This window comes from Gavia stellata, chromosome 3, assembly GCF_030936135.1.
Source record: "Gavia stellata isolate bGavSte3 chromosome 3, bGavSte3.hap2, whole genome shotgun sequence".
In the NCBI taxonomy this organism is placed as follows: Eukaryota; Metazoa; Chordata; class Aves; order Gaviiformes; family Gaviidae; genus Gavia; species Gavia stellata.
Genome location: NC_082596.1, coordinates 64,832,455 through 64,854,980, shown reverse-complemented (window position 1 = coordinate 64,854,980; position 22,526 = coordinate 64,832,455). Strand labels below are relative to the sequence as shown.

The 22,526-nt window shown below is 38.4% G+C and overlaps 1 protein-coding gene across 1 annotated transcript in view; it reads right to left on the bottom strand.

The window, feature by feature from the left end:
- Window positions 1–22,526, bottom strand: part of ZNF407 (zinc finger protein 407) — a 322,326-nt gene that overhangs the window by 96,919 nt on the left and 202,881 nt on the right. Inside the window, exon 7 of the mRNA XM_059815515.1 lies at window positions 4,156–4,334. Coding sequence (XP_059671498.1) covers window positions 4,156–4,334 — 179 coding nt within the window. The remainder of the gene's footprint in view (window positions 1–4,155; window positions 4,335–22,526) is intronic.

Below are 22,526 nucleotides of genomic sequence, written 5' to 3'. Positions count from 1 at the left end.
ACTCGGACAGAGAGCAAGCCCACTATATCAGTCACTCAGTGAAAAACTGGGTTATTCTGATTTCCTAGAGTAGTGCTCATTCTTGGAGATCATGTTCACTTTTAACAGTGCAGCACAAAAATAACAATACAGAAAAACCCAGTATCATTGCATAACTTTCAACATGATCACAAAAACAGTAATGAGCAAACTGCTCCTCTTCTCTCTAAAGAGCTATTTGCCTTACAGCCAGTTTAGTATCCATGGAAGACTACTATGCACACAGTGAGATGCCATGGTCTCTGCTGCTATTGGAATAATGGAGATGTCAAGCCATAGATATTATGCTCTTTGGATATAAATAATGCATCACAATAGTATCATAATGTTTATAAGACAAGAGCTCCTAAATGATGAACATTTAGTTCAAACTGAAATTATTACTACCAAGTGATGCTGCTCCAAAGCAGACAAAGCACTGAGAAAGACAGCTGGAGTACTGATCCCTTTCAAGTTCTACCACGAGTACAGGCCTTTCTCCTGTCCCACGTGTCGAAGTATTCAGACTCAGTTCAACTCAGTATTGAGATGTAGCATCAGTTGGAAGAAAAAACATATCCAAGACTCTTGGAAAGGTAATGCATACAAGAATCAATCCAAAGATTTCTTCAGCTTACTTTGAGACTCACTACACAGACAAGTCCACAGTGAGCAACTCAGAAAAAAGTTTCTTTATCAAATAATCCCATTTTCTAAAAAAAAAATCACTAAAATGGTGGTCATCAACATGATATGACAATTCACTCACTTATTGTATTAGTTTTCTGTTTGTAATGACAAATTTTCAAATTTGTGCATTGAGAAGAATAATATGAATAGCTTCCATGGGAACCAAATTTCCATGACTAAAACATTAACTGCAGGATTCCTGAGCTTGCCAGTAAGCCCACTTCTGTTCTAGAACAGCTATAAAAACCTATCAATGTCTTAAATGTGATTTTTTAAAGAAAATAAATGAATATTGTGGATAATCCACAATCACTGGATTTCTGGCTTTTTTTTTTTCCCCACAAGATTTCAATTTCAACATAGAACTTGAGAAAATGTGTCAGAGAATATCAAGAAACAGGCATAAAGCTCTTGCAGAACAACACACAATGACATTTCAAAAATAAATTTGATGATTTGTATGAAAATTAGAGGTTAAATGCATAAATTGGTATTTGAATTATAATCTAGCAAATCCAATCCATAATTTTATGTGCAGATGCATATATCTCTTCATTGGTTTGTGTGCATTAAAGGTCTGCAGTACATTTTAAAAGATGAAGACAAAAGTATTCTCTAGATTGTTCTTGTTTTAAAATATATAATGGTACTTCATAAGGTTTATAAGAAATACAGCTGTATAGCTAAATATCTCCCTCTATGACACAGCCTACAGCAAAAAGGGAAAAGAAAGTCTGAAGACCTGGTTTTGTGGCATTTCCATATATCAATTCCTCACGTTATACAGGATTTCAAAGATGCAGAACAGAACGTGCTATCACCTCTCGATTATGGTATCATCCTTACTCATGTAGAAGCTAACTTGTTCTGCCTTCCACCTTCCACAACCTCTCCCTTAGAAACACAGCTGCTTCAAGCTCCTTACGGCCACTGAACCCATAAAGCAGTATAGTAGTTGCCAAAGAAATCGAAGCAGAAATTAGTATTAGAGCATTACATTATAAAGAGCATTAACTTTGAATTAGAAATCTAACTGAGAATCTTAATTTCACAGATGAGAAATAGACTTAATTTTTACCCCCAGCCACATCCTAAAGGTATGCCACAGCTCCATTCCTGGTGGGTTGTGGTGAAGGAGTTTCTGACTGGTCCTTGGAAGTGGCTGGAGTTGGTACCTATGTCTTTGCTAGTGATGAGACTTACTCTATTTCTATTCTGCTCAAAGAAGCAAAGGGGCTGGCTCTCCTGTTACAAAGCAATATTAGAACACAAAAGACAGACAAATATGTTTAAGTTAAAAAATCGATCTTGTATGACACTTTCATACTCCTATCATCCTAAAGGGTTCTATGTCATGTTGTGGATTCTCTGTGGGTGCAACCAATGACCAATAAGTAATCAGTAACTGTGAACCAGACACAGAACAAATCTTATTTTGATAAGGGATGTTAGCCAGGACACGTGAGTTATACCCTCATTCCTCTAAAAATCTTCTCTAAAACCTTTAACTCTTAGATGTCCAGCAGTCAGAAATGGATTGAGAAGAAGAAATGAAAACCCCTTTAACTCTGATGTGAATGCACAATTATCACCTAGGTCCCGCTTTAATAGTGTTTCTTCCTGAAAGGAAAATACAGTGTCGCCCTTTTAGCGATGGGATTATGCAAACAATATTTCAACACTGTTGTTGTATACCAATTCCAGGCTAGCCTGGCAATAATTAGTTGACAACCAGTTCTTGCTAGTACGAATATGTTTGTACAGTATCCTGTTTAGTACAAGGGGATTTCTACAGTATAAGAATGAATGCATAGACAATAGATACTGTTAGTACACAACACATTGATGACAGTTTTCCTATGTTGCCAAGACAAGAAAGTTGAATAGTTTTAACCACAGCATGCTGCAATGAGCAATTAATTTACCTAGATATAGCCTTGAACAAGTAACGTGAAAACTTACACAGATTTTGTAATTTTGAAAAAATGTTAGTGATTCTACTAGTGTTATAGCTATCTGTGTTATGTCTGTATATCTGTCTACTGAAAGCATTTTAATTTTTCTTATTATTTTAAGTGGGATTATTGTAGTAAAAATCCAACAGTGTCTGGATTTAAGCTCTGAGTTGAATATTCATTCACTTTAGTGAGAACTATGTTGAAATGTGATCAGTTTTCTGACCTATTTTGAAATTGGTATTCTGCCAACTGGCATTTTGTTTGCACATCCAGATATTATCCACCATATGCTGACATGACATGATGATTGGTTCCAAAATGAAGTGGAATACTTGGCAAATAGAAATATATGGTACAAATAATACACTGCCTCTAGTCAGGAAACCAAGCAGTCATTTTGAGAAGACTAAGAGGTTTTAAAATAACTTCAGTGTACACACTGCACAGAGCAGAATGAAAGCTCTCTAGGTCATGTTTTCTTACAGATATGAGGATCTCAAAAATTATGAGATCAATTCCTTACAGAAGAAGATTCGAATCTGACACAGCAGTACTAATAGTAGTACTTCAATGGAAGGTTAATTTGCATCTTACGGAGAATTTGGCCCACATAGCTTCTTCCTCCTCTGGATTCCCCAACTCTTTCTTCTTGCCATCTGTTCTTTTTTCCCAACTGCTCTGACTTGTCTTCCCGCCCAGTGATGTCTAAGTTATCTGCCTCTCCCGAGTTAAGATCAAATTTCATTGAAGCTCCAGCCTAATTTTGTGTTATTTCTCCTAACCTCTTGCCATTGAACTCTTATTTTTCTTGTAACTTGATGCTCCCGTTAACCTCTGCCTTTTATTCTGAACTGTAGAATCTCTATTAAAAAAAAAATATCTTGTTCATAAACAGGAAACACCCCAACTTCTTTCTTTTAATTCTTGTTTCCAAAGCAATGTTTTTGTTTTGCATTCCTCCAGTGCCTTCCATGTGTGTGCTCTGTAATGTAAAGCCTCAAAACATACATGCAAGTTATTGATTGATCTCTGCTATTCTGTCTTTTAATGGTGAACACTGTCTGCTTTTGCAATGAAATCTAAGAATTTTTAAAGCAGTACATTAATTTGCCACTGCATTTCCTATGGAATTTTGTTTTTCTGTTCTTGGGGAACAGGGTGGGCAGAAGGACTTAATACAAATGTTAAAAAAATATTTCTCTATAAAAGTTCAACTAGATTTCAAAATGAGGCATATAAATAGCACGCACTTCTGATGCTTATGCATTGAACTGCAAGCTTTGCTTGTGAAACGTGAATGGATTTCAGTGCTTAATGCATAACCTTCACCCCTTGTGAAAACTTGAAGAGGACTAAGCCCATTTAAAACTCATATTCTTCTTCAGAATAAACGATAACAACATAACAGCTAGCTTTCTTACTGCAATCATTTAAGCATGCTCATATAGAAAAGAGAAGAATTTGTAAGCAAAGCGAAGAATGACCTTACCAGCATGCAAGTACGCCAGATCAGGATTTTCAATGTCTGGGTGTAGTTCTTTCAAGTGGTTACGAAACTCCACAGGGATATTGGTTCCATAGTCGCATTTAGGGCAGTTATACATTTTTACTCCTTCATGCTTTCCCGTATGCAAGATGTGTTTACGGATATTTTCAGCACAGTTAGACCTAAAAAAGATGGGGAGGAAAAAAAAAATTATATAGCAATTTATTCCCTACTAGTTGTTCAAGTAAAACCTAGTGCTACAACAGAAAATGAGTAGTCATTACTCATTTTTCATTATCTGCCCAATTTTTGCATCCTCTTACATTTTGCATAAATGTTGTCCTTTGCATGAAGGCTCCCAAAGCTGTTTCAGGTTAACTGAGCAATACATTTGAACCAGAAGCATTTAAAAACGAACAATTTTTTACATTTGCAAAAGTCTTATAATTTTTATTTTTCTTGATGGTAGTCAGTGATGGACAGAAATTAAGCAAAAGTCTTTAACTTAGCAAAACTGAAACGCACAGATGCCTATAACATTCCCAATGGAGCTCACGTGAACCTCTCCTACACAGTTCCTAGATTCCATAGGAGTTGCTGTGAATGATTTTTGCAAGGATATTCCACCAACTCTAATCTCACCTTATGAACTGTTCCTAGAAAAGAGAATTGATTTCAAGTTTATCACTTTGTGAAAATACACACAGATTCTGATTTATACCTTAAACACAGCTTTTGTGGAAGGAGTGGAGTTTCTATGCATAAAAGTCAGAATACAAATACAATTAGTTTTGTTCATTTCAAAGAAGAGTTTCTAATGATACTTCTGAAAAAGAAAAAGTGAATAGAAAAGGATTTCACATTTCTTTTATCCACGGAGATCCATGATATGACAATAATTTTTAATTTCCAGTCTTTAAAATATTGCAGTTTCATTCCAAAACTATTTTGCATTAGAATTTCCTACTTATTCAAAGTCTGTGATGAATCCCATATAAAATATACTGCTTCTTCATTTATTTCAATAAGAAATAACCATCATATTTATTCTTGAATCAAAATAACAGCCCGTATACAAATTTTTTTAGACTTTCTTGGTACTGTACACTATTAATATTGTCAAACTAAGAACAGTAATTCAGTTTAACTGAAAAAATTACTAACGCTCAAGTGAACTATATAAATACATAATGTTTCAGAAATATTCAAATAAGACAATGTAGTATTTCGAGCAATTGATTGCTTACCTGTCACTGTTAGAAATACCACAGTAACAGGCACCTAAAAAATGGACCCCCAAACTGCAAAATAAACTGGACGTAGCAGCTTGATGTTCTGCTGGAGTGCTTGTCTCTCCCTTGGAGATGGTCATAGTAAAGCTGATATCTGCCTTACGGTGCTGCCAAAGCTCACCCTCTGTCATGTCCATCTGCTATATACCAGTACAATGATCAGACTCCTGAGAATGTCAGAGAAGACACTTATGTTCACTGAAAAATATGGGGAATATTGGTCCTCAGCATCTTTCAGGATTCAGCCCTAAAAAAATTACAATGCTTATAAATGCTGTTAAAATGAAACATGCATTTTATTAAAAAAAAAAAAAAAAAAGGATAGCGTACACTGCAATGGAAGCTGGAGACAATCTGGTAACCTTCTATCATGGGTTGTACTTTAAAGGGCAGTAGATTAAAGCAGAGCATACAAATTTGAAATAAAATATCTGTGTCCTTTTAGCTCAGCTCTCATACTAGGTTAAGGAAAGATATAAAACTTTTTACTTTGAAATACTTCTGTGAAATATATAAAGGATCTGTGGAAACCTATGTAAGAGTTGTGAAGAAAACCCATCCTGTTCAAGTCATAAAAGGCCAGTTCTGTCTCCTTTGATTTGTGAATTTGCTGCAACCACTTTAAATGGAGCAATCCCAAAGACTCATTTATTCAGTCATCAGTAAAAATGTGTGACTAAACACAGCAATATACTGATATATTCATCATGGGAAATAAAAATTTTAAAAAAATCTGTTTTTCCATGTGACGAGGCCAGAAAGGCTTAATCAGAAATGAGGAATACAATATCACAGGGCATTACAAATGGCCTCTCATATTAGGTTGCAATGCAGCAATTGCAATCATAAGGCAAACCAGGAAGGTAACTACTGGCAAATCCAAGCACTTTTGAAGCCAAGTAATACCTTTAAATGTGACATGAAAAAAATGTACTGCATATAAAATGTTTTTTAATTATTCGGTGTGCTTTGAATGTCTGTTTTATTAGGAGTCTTCTCTTGAGTACTGTACAAGTATGTTATTGTATGTATGTCTGACACAAAAAAAACCCCGCCAAAACTCTGTATGAGTGTACTTACATCACTTCATCTCATATGAGTAAACACAGAGATCTGTGATTTTAAACAGCACTGTATTTTCATTAAAGCGATGCCATGATAAACATCTAACTAAAATATTATAGTGTTGCAACAGTGATGATAGTTAAGCATTTGACAGGCTTTGTGTTATAAAATTCACTTCGACGAGTTTATAAACTTCGAGATAAAGATTCCCTTTGTTCTGAAATTTGGCAACTTAGAGCCCAGCCCAAAAGAAATTAAGTAAAGTCTTTCTGTTTTTTGAGTTCCACTCTGAATTACAGCCACAAACAAATAAATGCAGCTTTTAAGAGGCTAGGCTGTGTTCCAGTAAGGCTAAACCAGAGGTTTCTAAGTTAAATTACTATTATCATTTCTTAATGTAAGCATGCTTTTGTCCTTGTGATTAATTTTCCATTTTGAAAACCAAATGTATGTATTTCTGGCAATTTTTCCATGCTGTGCAATAACAGGAAGGGAACTCATTAGAGAGACCTAATTAGTCTAAAGCTATAGTCTATGGGTTTATATTCAATGCTGATGCAGAGAAACACAACAGAAATTTTGTCATTTCACATCTTGCTGTGAGTCTTCTTATCAGACGTGAAGAAAGGTTTGAGACTTGATGCAAACCCCACAACAATACTATTAAAGGGAAGTGGAAGGCCTGTATAGAGTTTTCAGTGTCCTGTCAGTACCATACACTGTGAAAGAGGAGATGGGATGTGTTCCTAAGGCACATTGCAGACGAACAGGAAATGTGAGGAGCTGAAAAGCTCAGCCCATACTTCCCATGCAACAAGCCTGTACGACCTCCTCCATCAAAGACTGATATATTGGGAAGGGCGTAAGCCTACTTTCCACTTCACGCATCCAGGAGAGCTCCCACATTTCTGTAATGGACAATGCTGTGAAGTAAGGGAGATGAATGGCAAGCTTCTCCTGAGAAACGCAGCTACTGCTTAAGACAAAAGGAAAACCACTTTTGGCTGAAGATAAAAAAGGGCTTTTATCTCTAATGTTCATCGCACAGCGATGTGTTCATGTTGCTGTTCTAACTGCACATTTCATGTTGCCATTAGAAGTCCATTCCTACCAATCAGTTACCTGTCTTTCTTTTGCTGCTGTCAATAAATTAAAGGTTGCTGCATATTCAAATATCATAAACTGGAAATGGCTTGTCAGTTGTAAAATTGTACTTTAGTCACAGAATCACAGAATGGTTGAGGTTGGAATGGACCTCTGGAAGTCACCTAGGCCAACCCCCCTACTCAAGCAGCGTCACCTAGAGCCAGTTGCCCAGGACCATTTTCAGGTAGCTTCTGAATACCTCCAAGGATGGAAACTCCCCAGCCTCCCTGGGCAACCTGTGTCAGTGCTCAGTCACCCTCACAGTGGGAAAGTGTTTCCTAATGTTCAGAGGGAACCTCCTGTGCTTCAGTTTGTGCTCGTTGCCTCTAGTCCTGTCACTGGGCACTACTGAAAAAGAGCCTGGCTCCACCTTCTTTACACCCTCCATTCAGGTATTTGTGCACATTGATGACATCCCCCCTGAGTCTTTTCTCCAGGCTGAACAGTCCCATCTCTCTCAGCCTCTCCCTATTTCAGAGAGATGCTCCAGTGTCTTCATCATCTTAGTCCCCCTTTGCTGAAGTCTCTTAAGTATGTCCATGTCTCTCTTGTACTAGGCAGACCAGAACTGGACACAGAGCTCCAGGTGTGGCCTCACCAGTGCTGAGTAGAGAGGAAGGATCATCTCCCTTCACTTACTGGCAGCAATCCTCCTAATGCAGCCCAGGATATAGTTAGCTTTCTTTGCCGCAAGGGCGTATTGGTGGCCCACGCTCAACTTGGTGTCCACCACGAACCCAGGTCCTTTTCTGCAAAGCTGCTTTCCACCTGGTCAGCACCCAGCATATATTGGTGCATGGGGTTGTTCCTCCCTGTGTGCAGGATGGACTTAGCACTTTCCCTTGTTGAACTATATGAGGTTCCTGTCAGCCCATTTCTCCAGCCTGTTGAGATCCCCCTGGATTGCAGCACAACCCTCTGGTGTATCAGCCACCCCTCCCAGTTTTGTGTCATCTGCAAACTTGCTGAGGGTACACTCTGCCCCATTATCCAGATCATTAATGAAGATGTTGAAAAGGACTGTACCCAATATTGACCCCTGGGGTACACTGCTAATTACCAGCCTCCAACTAGACTTCATGCCACTGATCACCACCCTCTGGGACAAGCTGTTCAACATGAATTATGTATCAAAAAAAGATTTAACTTACTTTTGATGTCATTGTCACTTTGTAAGCCAATCTCAGAATACTGATAACTACCTAGATAGGAACAGGATACCACAGCAAAAAAAGCTGGGTGGGTATTATAACAGTGAATAATACTCAGCTTCCAATGGACATCTCCAGTGGCACCCCACCACAATGAGGCTCAAAGCTTCTTCACAATGGGGCATAAAGCAAACCTCCCTAAACTAAGGATGAGAACAAAACAGTTTATTCAAGTTTTCAGTGGTGACTGTGCTTGCACAGCCATCATCCATAGGGCAACAAGGAAGCCTAATGCCACATGCCACAACCCTCCGTGTCCTCATCTGCTTCTTAGCAGCATTGATCCACTTTGCTGGGAGAGTGGAATAAAGTGGAAGGTTAGGAGTAGCATAAAATGCCCAGACATTTTGTCAGCATGAGAAGCTGTTGCCTTTGTTTACTCTGTCTTACCTCTCCCATTGCCTTTCTCCTGTCCTTTTATATATATATATATATATCAGTTCTGTTACCAAAAAATAGGGCATTGTGCTAAGAGCAAGAAACAGAGTGCCTGATCTACAGAACAGTGGGAAAATACATGCTCCTAGTGCATGGGACAAAAGTTCTCATAACTGCCTTCCTCCTTAAGCCAGAAAATACTATTGTTCCTCTAGCCCCTAAAAGTAGTATAACTCTGCGCATATGAATATGTTTTCTCAGTTGCATTGGCAAGCTCTAGTGTGCCACTGACCAGATTCCTCAGCAAAACTAGGTTTACCCCATTGAAAACAGCAGCACTGTTTGGGGTTCTGGGATGGCAGAGCACAGATGTGCACTTTGCAGGAGGCAGAGGTGGGAGTTCAAGTCAGCAAGCAGGGAAACACAGGTGGAATGATGAGCCTTGGAGAAAATTTGTGCCAGGTGGGGAATGGTCAGCCTGAAGGTCCCCCCAGTAAGTGCTGTCTGTGGTCATTATTCCCCTATCATCTCTTCCTTCTCTCCCATCTTGCAGGGCTCAGCCAGCCAGCCAGTCTCACCAGCAAGCAGTACAAGCTGTAAGAGGGCCAGGATTCAGGCATCCCTTCCACCTGCAGAGGGGCTCAGCCCCAGCCTCGTGGCTGTGGTTTAAGCAGTCCACGTAAACAGCTGAATCCAGTAGCTAACTGCAGAGCTGTGGCTGCCTGATACCAGAGCTATTTGCTGTTCTCATCTTTTATGTGGCATTTTGAATAAAAATCAGGAAGTAAGAGAATTTCACAAAACATCTTCTGTTAATTCTAAATTTGCCCATGCAGAATAGGAATGCTTCTATATTTTCTAAGGGGTTTCTACACAAGGATCCAATAGCATTGTATTCAACAGCTAAATGAAACATAGCAGGAAGCAGCCTATTTTTATTAAGCTGTTTTACTAATAGGAAACTGAAATTAGAACACTTTTCCATTATGCAGTGCCTGACATTTTCAGAAAGATGCTTATTGCAAGACATGGAAATGGAAGGTTTCAGAGAGGTGCAAATGAGGCAAAACGTTAGTTATCTAGCCCACTAAGTTTTAAAAATTTTAGCACCTTGTATTTGCACAAAATAAACCTTTTTCAAAAGGTTTTCTCCAGGACATTAGGTACAAACATCCTCTTTCTGCAGAGAAATGCCTATAACCTAAACGACTTATGGCAGCTCCATGGATGTCACTATTTACAACATAAAACCAAACACAATGATACAGCGGACCGATTGAAAAGATTTCCATTTTTACCCTGTTCGTCAGTATGAATCAAGTTCACTCTCATATGGAGAGCACTCTGAAGGTCTTCTGCACTGTTTATACCCCGCTATACAACCTGCAAGAAGTACGAAGAAATTGCAGTATTTTGATTGAAAAATAGCAAAGTCCCCAGATACTTTCTTCCAGAAATAAAAGCAGTTATGATGAAAGCAAACTTCTCATGAAAGCAATATGTATCATCGTAGATCCTTAGCCTCAGTTATTCGCCAAAAATTTGCAGGTGTTTCTTTCACAGAAAATGCCATTAACTTGGAAAACTGTCTTTAAATCAAAACTGCAATAATGTAATTAGACTAGAAAAGGAGAGACATAGGTTTTTAGAAACCCAAAGTCATATGGAACATTTAGCTTGACCTCATGGATAGCACAGTTCATAAAAAGCTCTCCCAGTGATTCTTTCCTCAAAGCCTAACTCTTTTTGGTACTAAAACATGATTTTCAGAGACACACTGAAATCTGATGGAAAGCAACGGGGAATCCATTGAAATCGTAGGCAAATTACTCTAGAGTTGATCACTCTCACCTTTACAAACGATCATATTTCTTATACTCCTGCATCCAGCTAACAGATAGTGTTACACTTCCAACAAATCTTGCTCAGCTGAAGGATCCTCTGCTATCTGGACCTCTAGTGGATGAGCTACAGAGACCCAGTTCATTTCATCTCACTTCGGGAAATCATCAGATTCTTCCTAAACCCTATTCAGTCATAAACGTTGCTTTAAGCTTTGAATACAAGAGCACATTTCCCACTAGTGCTGCATACATGGATGCCATGACTTTCCCCATGCTCAGTGTTTTCCAGCTCTGGTCAGGAGTTCTGGGAGCTCCTGGATACTCCTCGAAGCACCAAGAGCTCCTGTTCACTCATTTAAATGCAGGGACCTTTCAGGTTTTTTTCAACATTACTGCTTCCCAAAATACAAACCTTCTAGCCTGCCTTTATTCCTTACTTGCATTAAACTGTATGAAAACTAGCATTCAGTAGAGTGATGGTAAACAACCTAATGGGCAATATTTTCTTGACAGGAAAGAAACAAATACCTCTATCTGTGGTAATTATGTTATACGAACAGGCTTATTCGATTAAAACCTTCACAATGTCAGTCACTCTGCCCAACTTCCACTAAGCAAAAACCCACACAAACCAACCAACCAAAAATTCTTCCCAGCATACTCTGTTTCTGTTTTTAGAATAAAACAAACTAATTGCCAGTTAACGCAAACTAGCTACAACATTATACACAATCTGCATGTACCACTGGCACTGAATTCAGACCACAAGTTTAAAAATTAAAGTGTTGGCTTACGTCCTCAGTGCTACAGGTTGATACAGAAATAATAAAAAATAGCAAAATATCATGGCCAAAAATATATTCTGAAATGTGTTGAAACTAACATTATAAGACTGTAATTATTATTATACATTTACATACATAACATATACATGTGCATATATATACAAGAAATGTGGTACATTTTCTCCCTCTTCCTATTACTAGCATGCACCTGGGTTATTTTTTCCTCGCTCTTTTCCTTTAAAAGCAAAAATCCTACCTTTTATTTAGGTTTTAAATGACTGGGGGAACAATCACATGAATACAAGCGCTAGTGCTCTGCAACCGACCTCAATTATCAAGTGACTTATGATACTATTGCCAGAATTAGCAGTATACAGCTCCATGGGAACTCAGGAGGTCAAATACAACGTACCCACTGCCAGCTCAGTTCTGTCTATGTCACTGCTGGCAAACATCTCTACGCTGTTCATAAAGACTCTGGTGGACAGTGGCAATGAACTGCTGGGGGACAGCAATGTCTTTACCACTATAGCTGTTTCTGCAGCAAACATTTGCCCACAGCTGTTGCTTTTCAAGCATACCAAGCTAAGAAAGATGACTGAAATACACATCCACCGTGTCATAAAAATGCATGCCCTACAATCTGGTGGCCACATATATTGCCACGTTTTACATGTACTGCCATGTATTGCATGTATGGCCACTCAGAAAACATGAAGTAGCCCAGAAAAGAGAGTACACTACATTTATATGTTTTAATGAGATTTTATGATACAGTCAGTTTCACAAAGAAAACAATAAAAATGTATTTGGGATTTATTCTGACAGTATTATAGAAACACCCAGGGATAATAATCGTAATGTTTTCTGCTTTTCTACATTTATAGCTTTGCATTTTTTTCTGTAATGATCTATTTGTTATGACATACAGTATGTGTGACAGATGTCCAATGCTGGCTGCTAAAAAGTAGCAGAGCCCTGTAGGGAAGCAGCAAAAACTTGTGTGTCAGCACCAAAAATGATGGAAGATTGATAATTACTGCGTGTGTCTCAGCTCCATTCAGCAGACTAGCATGCCCAAATTGTAATCTGGCCACAGATCTACTGCTATATTTACAGTGTCTTGGAATAAAAATTCCCAATTTCAAATAATTGATCATTACAAATATGTGAGCTAAAAGGAGTTGATTATGATAGCAAAAATGCACGCTTTTAAAGGCAAATTCAGAGTAACTGGAGATTCTGAAGGGAAATAAGAAGTGATGTACTCTAGTCTTGTTTATCTCCGAGGAACCTGTAAAGCCGGTTACAACCCTGCACAGTGAACAACAACCAAAGTATAAAACCAGTGCTAGCATCTAGATCTTCTCACGAATTTTCTGCCAGAATATTTTTCTCATAAAAAAAAAAAAAAAAAGAAGCTTCATTCACAACACACTTCACAACATAAGGAAAACCTGATTCTTGCTGAAAAAAAAATCTGATTCCAAGGAAATAATGTCTTCCTGCCTTAAATGTGTCCATTAATTCTGCTTTCTACAGGAAGAAAAAGAAATAAAGAGAAACCTTTTAGATGGAAACCTGCAAATTATGCCCAGACTACTAGACTTGGGAGGAGCAGGTGGAAAGGGTGCAGAAAGGCTGGGAGATGCGCCTCAGCTTTCACCCTGTGCTGTGGTTCCCACTGGCCGCGGAGGTGCCGTCCAGAGCTGGGCTGCTCAACTCTGAGTCTGCCCAAGTAGCTCTCTGGAGAGCGCCTCAGTGTCCTCCTGTACTGACTACAGGAAAAAAAAAGGCAAAACCAAACCAAAGCAATCTTTCACAGGACTGATCTGCTACTGAAAACTCTCCATGACATTTGCTAGGACTCCAGGCTTCTGCCTTGCTTCAGGCAGAGTGGGCTCTGTAATGGCCTGGCTGAAGGGCCCTCTGGATCCGCCTGCCTGCAGCACATGAGGGATGCAGAGGTCTGCTGTGCACAATGCACTGCTGCACCGTGTCAGCCAAGGTTTAAGTGGCAGAAATAGCAGGTGGAGTTCATCTATTTCACAGTAACTGAGAATAATCACTCCATTGTTCATGGGCTTCCTCCCTCCCCCTTTTCTTTCTTGTCGGAGCAGATGGCATAAAAGAGAAGTGGGTCTGAGAAACAGCATCTCTGCAGTGGTGTAAGGATGGAGACCAGGCTTTAAGCATCGTAGGCCCTGATTTAGCAAGGTACTTATGCACTTGTGCAGCTGAAGTACAAGCAGCCCCATTGACTTCAAAAAGAATGACTCACAAGCTTAAATTTATGTACATGATCAAATACTTTGCTGAAATGAGGCCATGGAAAGCATCCATTTTTTTAAAAAGCTAGGACAAATTTAATTGAAGACACACTTTTCCTTTCAGCATCAAGTTTTTTCCCTATTGTACTTCTTTTAATGACCACATAAAGTAACTGAACAATTCTGTAGAGTCTGTTTGTATATCCTCAGGAACCCGTAAAGTATTGTCACAAATATAAAAGTGCAGATAGAGCCTAAGAAAGGGTGTGGAGTTTATAGACTGCACGAGATGAAACTGGACTCCTAATGTTGCTGGAGTCAGAAATGATAGCAACAACCCTAAAGGCTGCCTGTCAATCTCAGATGCAGATGGCACTTCTTCCAGCTGGCCTTTGTGTCAGTTCCTTCAGCCATTTTAGTGACAACACGGCTCCCTAGAGGGTAGATCCTGTTGCTTTGCAGCCTGGATTCATACCCAGGGCACTGTGGTCTGTACGATCTCTGCTCAAAGTAGGTTTTTTTAATGCTAATACCTTGCCTTTTCTTGCCCTACCCCAGTCCCAACCCCCCATGCAAAAAGAGATGGTAATTTTCTTCCTCATTTCAAATGTTCCAATTTATCAATGGAATAAGCATTAATTGTCTGAAAGATTCACTTTTGTTATGCATGCCAAATTATATATAAAATCCCTGCTAATAAAATTTGCAGATGAAACTGTAATTGGTAGCATGATTAATAACGGTGACGCTGCAGTCATACAGAGCAGTTTCACAAGCTAGGCCTGTTCAATCAAAACACGTACACATACAACTACACGTTAGGTCTCCCACCTTTGCACAATGCATGCAAGTAACTTACAGAACGCAAGAACACTGTGAAAAGCTGTGACATTGAAAATGATTTAGGGATTAGTGGACCAGTGGTTTAATGTGAGCTTCCAGTGTGATGCTAGAAGCAGAAAGGTCCCATGTCATCTTTAGATGTATAAGCAAGGAAGTAGCAAGAAAATGTAAGGATGTAATGTTCTTTTTATGACACTGGAGAAACTAATTCTAGAATATCTACTTTCCGTATTACTGCCTACACATTGAAAGGGAAACAAACAGCCACAAAATGATTATAAATAGAAATAGAAGTTAAGGGGAAAAAAAACCCAAAACACTTAAATTAAAAATAACACTTCTGTTTTGCTTATTACACTTGAGCATGGGGCATGTGTAACTTAACAGAGAATAAATGTGTGATTAAGGGACACCTTAACTTAGAGAAAACCCATAACAAACACAAAAACTATGACTACAAGTTACAGTCAAATTCAAATGAGAAATAAAGCATAATTTCTTCAGCACTTACAGCAATTAACCTTTCACACAAGGGGAGTGGGTTCTCCAAGTTTGGATGTTTTCAGATCAAACCTGAACGTCTCTCTAGACGATAAAATTTAGTCAAATGCAAGAGGCTCAGTACAGAGCAAATGGGAAAAAAAACTATGCAGTTTGTTTTATGTAGAAGGTCAGACTAGCTGAGCTTAAGGCTTTTTCCGGGCTCAAAGTCTACAAGAAGTACAGTTTAAGTCTGAAAAATGTCATTGTGAGGTCAGACATTTATTGTGTTTCCATGATGTCATGGAAATTTGTTCAGTCTGCAAATTAAAATATATTCTTCCTGGCTGTCAATACTGCAAAACCATCTTAGGTTCTGAAAGTCAAATTTGGTTCTTTAGTTGGAGGTATGATTGATTACCTGATCTAAAATCTGCCTTGAAAGTGTATATCGGAGAAACATCATTCTCTTCAGATTATGTCCTCATAATGCCATTGTCTGCACAAATATAAGTAAATGCAGCATTTGGCTCTGTACTTTGAGCTTACTTCACAGCCATCATTCACCCCAGGAGAACTGGTTTTAAGAGTAGGGAGCAAGCAAAACTTAATTTTTGTTCCTACAAGAGTTCCTTTGCCTACAAGGACGCCCTACTGCTCAGTAAGAAATTGCAGGTTTCATGTAGCTAGATTTTCACAGTAGACTACACATCAAGTTCAATGTGCTATGTACTTCACCAAGAGATACTGAAATGGAATACTGTTGAATGAAAGCACTGAACTATGTATTCGACTTACCTAGCATATCTAGTGCTATATGCAGAGTAAAATGTATAAGATAGTTTCTAGCACTTCTACTTCAGACTATTCAAAGTCATAGATAAGCTGTCTTGTAAAAGTATTAGCTTAAAATTGGACCACCCAGAACAGATAAATTATTACTGTTCTTTCAACTATACACAATTATGTCTAAATATTAGACACAGTATTTTAACTAGATGAGAAATCAGAGCAACACTATAAATCTATTGATTGAGAAGAACAGGAACTGCCTGAATGGTATTGCTTCAAAAAACTGATCTAGCACCCAAGAAAAAAAAAATTAAACACTAGGGAAAAGCCTTCTGAATGCTTTAGACCAATGCCAAATAAATTATCTTATGATCATGTATGCAACGGTTCTGTCTGAAAGAAAAAAAACCTCACATAAAAATAAACCCCATCCTATTACATAAAAGTAAACTTCTTTCATTTCGTATAGATGGTGTTAGGGACTTGCCTTTTTTTCACATAGAGGGTTAACATGAAAAGAGGGAAAAATGGTAAAACATGAAACTACTTTGGCTTCACCTTTCACATTCCCGTATCATACTACAGCAGAAACTAATGAACTTGCTCATCTTCGAAAGCCCTTTTGCATGCTTCTTCCTTCACCCTTAACTCTGATCCTTGCAGATCTTCACTTATGTGTGTGCCAATTTTACTGGTATAATATGTGCACTTTTATTAGTTGTGTTCTGATGATTTCTACTGAGAGATACTTAAAGCTTATATCAGTCAAAAACTATTTTATCACTTCTGAAGAAAACTAATAGGGCAGAGTCACTGAATGATAAGAGAGAGAGACCACTGAATTTATTTAATAATCCATGTCCATTTCACAAAAATGGCCTGTGTAATCCTTTTAAAAATAATAACCTGTTCATTTCAGACCTTGCACAATGCTTCTCTTTGTCCCTTGTAAGTCTCTCAAATGTCTTATTTTAAAGGAATATATAGTACTCCCGGAAGACATTTTCCCATTTCTATTCTCTTCAACTCCTGTGAGCCCTTGTTCTGTGTGATAAGGCAATCTCCTTCGGGATCTGAGCTGTGTAGTTTCGCACCACGAGTGACAAGGACTCGACTTGAATAACTGCTGTGCGCAGGTTGTAATTATGTCAGCTGGAGTGTTGAACAAGGGGACTGATTAATGTGAGCCCCAGCCCAGGCACAGTCCCTATCAAAACCTTCGTGCAGGCCAGCAGTGGGGATGGGTTAAAGCAGAAAGACAAAACATGCTGTATCGTCCATGATAGATGAATTGCTCCAACAGTCTTCAGGCAGATGTTCCAGGACAGTATAATATACAATTACTCTGCCTTATCACCTTCCCAGGGACAATAAAGCTTCCTCCTTCTATAGCTCATGTGAGTGAAGGCAAAATTAGTTTTACTTTTACAACACTGACTCACTTATCATGTTGCCTTGATTGTGCTTTTACAGCTAAAGAAAACATATATTCCACTCAAACTAAAAAAAAAACCCACCGAAAGAACCTCTGCACTCCTCACCTTTTATATAAAACCAAACGATTCCTTTGAATCTATTTTGCATCATAGTAATACAGTCCTTAAAGGGCTAATTCAGTACGTTATTCTAGTGAACGCAACTAACTTTAGAACAACTGGACCTATTCATAGGCTTAATGTTACATGCACATATACAAAGGTACATTACTGAATCAAGTCAGAATGCATAGATAATAAAAAAATACATAGGTTTTGTACAAAAGATGCCTATGTGACTATTTTAACTAATCACTCATTCTAAAAATACCACAGTACTCTCGTAAAACAATTCTTTGAGAAGTCATTAATCCACATACCTATTTAAAGGCCACAAGAGTTTACTGTATAACTATTATAAATAATCCAAGTATTTTCCAGAAAGTAAATATAAATTAAGTAAATAATAGAAATCTAGGAAGAAAACTATATATATGTATTTGTTTCCTTTTTGTTATCAGATGTATATAGATTTTTTTTTTTTTTGCTGCTTGGATGGAAGTAGTCTGTATGTTCCAGGGCTATTTCCAAGAGTTTACAGAACAGCAGCTTATTAACATGAAGTGAAGAGCAAGAAAAGAATACAGCTCATAATATCCTGATATCCTTTCTTTCTAAATACTGGTTGGTTATAGATCAAGAAGCTGTGCTTTAGAGAAAAGAGTCTAAATAGTTCTACTTGCATTCCAAGATGCATTGCTTTTAGTACTACCCTTTCTTCAGCTATATAACAATAACATGATCTCAAAAAAACCCAAAACAAAAAAAAAATGCACAGAAATGCATTTAGAGAGACACATATTTGAAGGTCAGGTTTAAAATCAAAATCAGACTAAACCAGCCAAGGCTGATCCTGACGACACTTAAGACTGCACATGTATTTGAAAAATTCTATTTATATGCATTTAGTTCTCATGAAAGGTATTGGATTACTAGTCCTAGAAATGAGAGATGAGATTTTCTAAGGAGACTATGGGAATTAGGCACTGACATTGCACTTCAGCTGAATGCAGGCTCCCAGCTGTTCAAGCTTCTTTGAAGTTTTAGCCATTAAACAGTATCACAATCTTGGCAACAGTAAGGTTTCACCGTAAGGGTACAGGCTCCCCTATACTCCTATGGTGAAATGCAATCCTATGTTTACAATGCAAAAACTGGCTCCAAGAAAACTAGTACATTCCCACTGCACAGCATATTGACTTGAGAGGACAGTGCAACAGAATGACGTTATGCCACTCACTGCGTGGAGGAACAACAAAAAAAATCAGTCTTGGCCTCAGAAAAATTACAATCTAAGCATTGAGAATGATATGATAATTAGAAAATAGGCAAAAAGAGTAGTGATAGGTTTGGGAGACAGGGTATCAGTAAAACAGGGTAGAAATAAGCTTCTGCCTCGTTTAGGTGCACTGTTGGGCATGGTCGTATGAGAAGGCAACCTAGTCTGTCCTCCATAACCATTCAAATTCCCAATACAATTAGTGGAGGTAAGAAAGAACTACTGTAGGTCTCAAAATTTGCTTAAATTAGGTGTCTACTTTTTCTAAATAAAGTGTGGATAGCCAATTGAAACATCAGGAGCTCTCACCTGCTCAGGGAAAGGAAACACTCGTGTTCCTTACTTTCTAGAAATTAAGGCACCATTCTAGCAAGCATAACTCCTGAGTTTTGGGCTGCTCTTATCCTGATGAGGGCTGAATCCTGTTCTCCTGTGTCCCAGGAAAGTGTATTAGCTGGTACAAAATATCCTGCACATACCCTTTCTTCTTGAAACTCTGCCAACTGACAGTGAGGAGCCAAAAGCAGATCTAATCCCTGTTTTCAGAATTGTTCTTCTGTTTTCAGTTATGTTCCCCATATAACTTTCCTACAAAATCCAAACAACAGGCTCCCCAACACCTGTTCTGTGCCCTCTCAGCTGAGAACCCTAAACAATAACTAGAATCAGGCTGCGGACAGCACTGCCGTTATTAATTAAATGAATCCTGACTTGTCTAATATTCAGGCCTCTAACACATAGCCAAGAATACAGGAATAGGAGTCTGTTCACCTTAAAGGTGTACCAAAAGTCTTGAGGCAGAGACACCCATCTCCCCAGGACAGAGACTTCTGAGCATGCCTCAGCGATTTCACTTAGTTGTGCGAGAACTTGCAAACTCAGTAGAGAGGGAACTGAAAAATAGAAACTCCTAAATGAGTAGCTGCTTTTGGATTTAGATGTTTTTTGGCATGATTTAGGGGATCAGGATCCTCTCTGCAAAGTTGAGCGGAAACTAGAAGTATCTGGGTACTTGATCCCACAATCTACTTGCCCAGTTTAAGTTTTTTACTGTTCAGGATACAAAGTCTTGTGAAAGGTGTTGCCAACTCCCTGGCTTTCTGTTTCTCTCTTAAGAAGCAAGTACTTCATGGCAGACAGAATCGTGGTTTCACTGAGGACATGGAGGTGATGTGATTAACATCAGTGGGGCCAGGACTTTTTTTATAGCATCAACCTCATGACAGTAGACACTATCCAGCCAGTGACAGCTGGCTCCCAACTCAGCTATGGAGCAGAGATGCTTAGATGGAGAGGGGCTTAGTTATCCTTTCTGTTACAGTACTCCTGACATGCTACTGGTGAACTGAAATTAAAAATGGGCACTTCAGAGCAGGGAAAGAAAATAAAGATTATCCTGATATTATGTTGTACTATTCTGAGGGAAAAGAGATCCAAATATAAAGGAGGAAGCCAGGAACAGATGCGGGTGGACAAGAACTCAGCTAGAACAAACAAATGCTGTATTTGCCTTTCAGAATACAATTCTGCAACCTAGAGCACTAATAGAGCTATCATCACCCAATACTGTATACTCATCTCTCACCTCTTGCACCACCACCAGGCAACACACAGCAGTTCCCAAAAGCTGCACTCACCGGCCTTGATTGGGCTGATTGCCTGACTTGATGTTGCTGCATTTATTTAAACAGAATGGATAGTAGCCACCTGCTTTGCCCTCGCAAGGGCTCAGATTTAGGTCTTCCCTCTCTGGTCTGACACAGACTTGAACAAATCTGGTACAAATTCCTTTATCTTTGAAACCTTTCTACTTGAAAGTATTTTTATTGCTCCTCAAAAGGACTACATTTTAGCATACAAAAATCAATCAGCTAAATACCGTATAAGATGACTGTGCTATAATTTATTAGTGCTGATCAAAATCTTAAAGGCTGAGTAATTAAAATTCAAATTAAAATGTGATGAAAGTCACATTTAGTCACCTAATGAAGAGGTTGAATTCCAAATAGGTACAGAGCCACTGGACTCCATGTGAGATGAGAATTCATGGATGTTCAGTATCACTAAAAACATGCAAAAAGAACTTAGTATTTGTTCAAACTTTGCTTTTTTTCCTCATGTAAATACATCCACCTAGAACTACACATTATGTGACAGTCCGTCAGTAAATGACCTCGAGAAAACAAAAGAAATGCCAAAGAAAGCACTTGTGGAATAATCCCTCCGTATAATGGGAAGGTTCTTCCTATTCACTGACTAAGAAATGTCAGTGCTCTCAATCTCAGGGGAACAAGTCTCTTCCAAATACTCTCTTTTCTAAAGAAAAACATAGATAGCTGGGTGTGTTCTCCTTATCCTTAAAAATATCTTTCAAGTTTTAATTTTTAAAATTACCTGTCCTGACCACTTGCAACAAACAGGTAATTTGGGTCCCAAAACCATTCATACATCAGCACTGTACCAACTGAAGCATGGTTTCCGATGGATTCTTGCCATGTTCACTAAATCTCCCAATGCAGTAACAGCAGCTCCCCAACATGTCCTTTAAGATACTCCCATCAGGCAAGAAAAACCAGCTGTGCTGGGTGGCGAGGCTGGAACAATACACTGGCTGGTTGCGAGACAGAAGAATGCATGAGAGCTGAACTTTGCCTGCCTACTCCTCTCTGATTTTTTTCTCTCCTTTCTCCACATCCACCTCTTTCAGGAAACATGTAGGAATTTAAATTATCTCAGCAACTACTACGGTGAGTCAGTTTTGACTGGAACTGGCCAACAGCTTAAAAAGTTATTAAAGAAACTGACAGAAGATGGATGGATGGTCTGGTGCAAGTCTCAGAATAAGTTAGGGACATCAGGCTAAAAATCAATCCTCGTCAACTGATTTATAAAAATTGCCTTTTTGAACTAAAGGCACATCTCTGTCCTGAAAAGAAAACAAAGTACTAATGGCTTTTTATATGTTAATATACTCATACCAGATATCTCCAAAATTTGTGAATGGAAATGGTTCTCTGTATTTTACCAAGAGCTTGTTAACAGAAAGATGTGTGAAATACCACATTTTTCTAATGAAAAAATCATCAGAACTTAAGAATTCATTTTGATAATCTCAATACCTTCTATGACTTCAAAATTATTTTAACTATTGTTTGTCCTAGAGACTGTGTGTGCAAAATTTCAACAGAAATGTTTTGAGGAAACTCAGTATGGGAAGACCTTCCACAGAGGATTTCTAGCAGAACAAATTACGTCCTCAACTACAAGTTGTTAGAGAGAATCTACAATTAGCTCGAACAGGGATTGAAGGAGAGTGCACTGAAGTTACAAATACAAAGCTATAAATACTGTATTTTAAGGGGTACCAGTAATATCACAATGAACTAGTAGGATGATGTTCAGGTGGTTTATGATGTCACTAGACCCACTCGATGTATTTATAGGACTATAACAC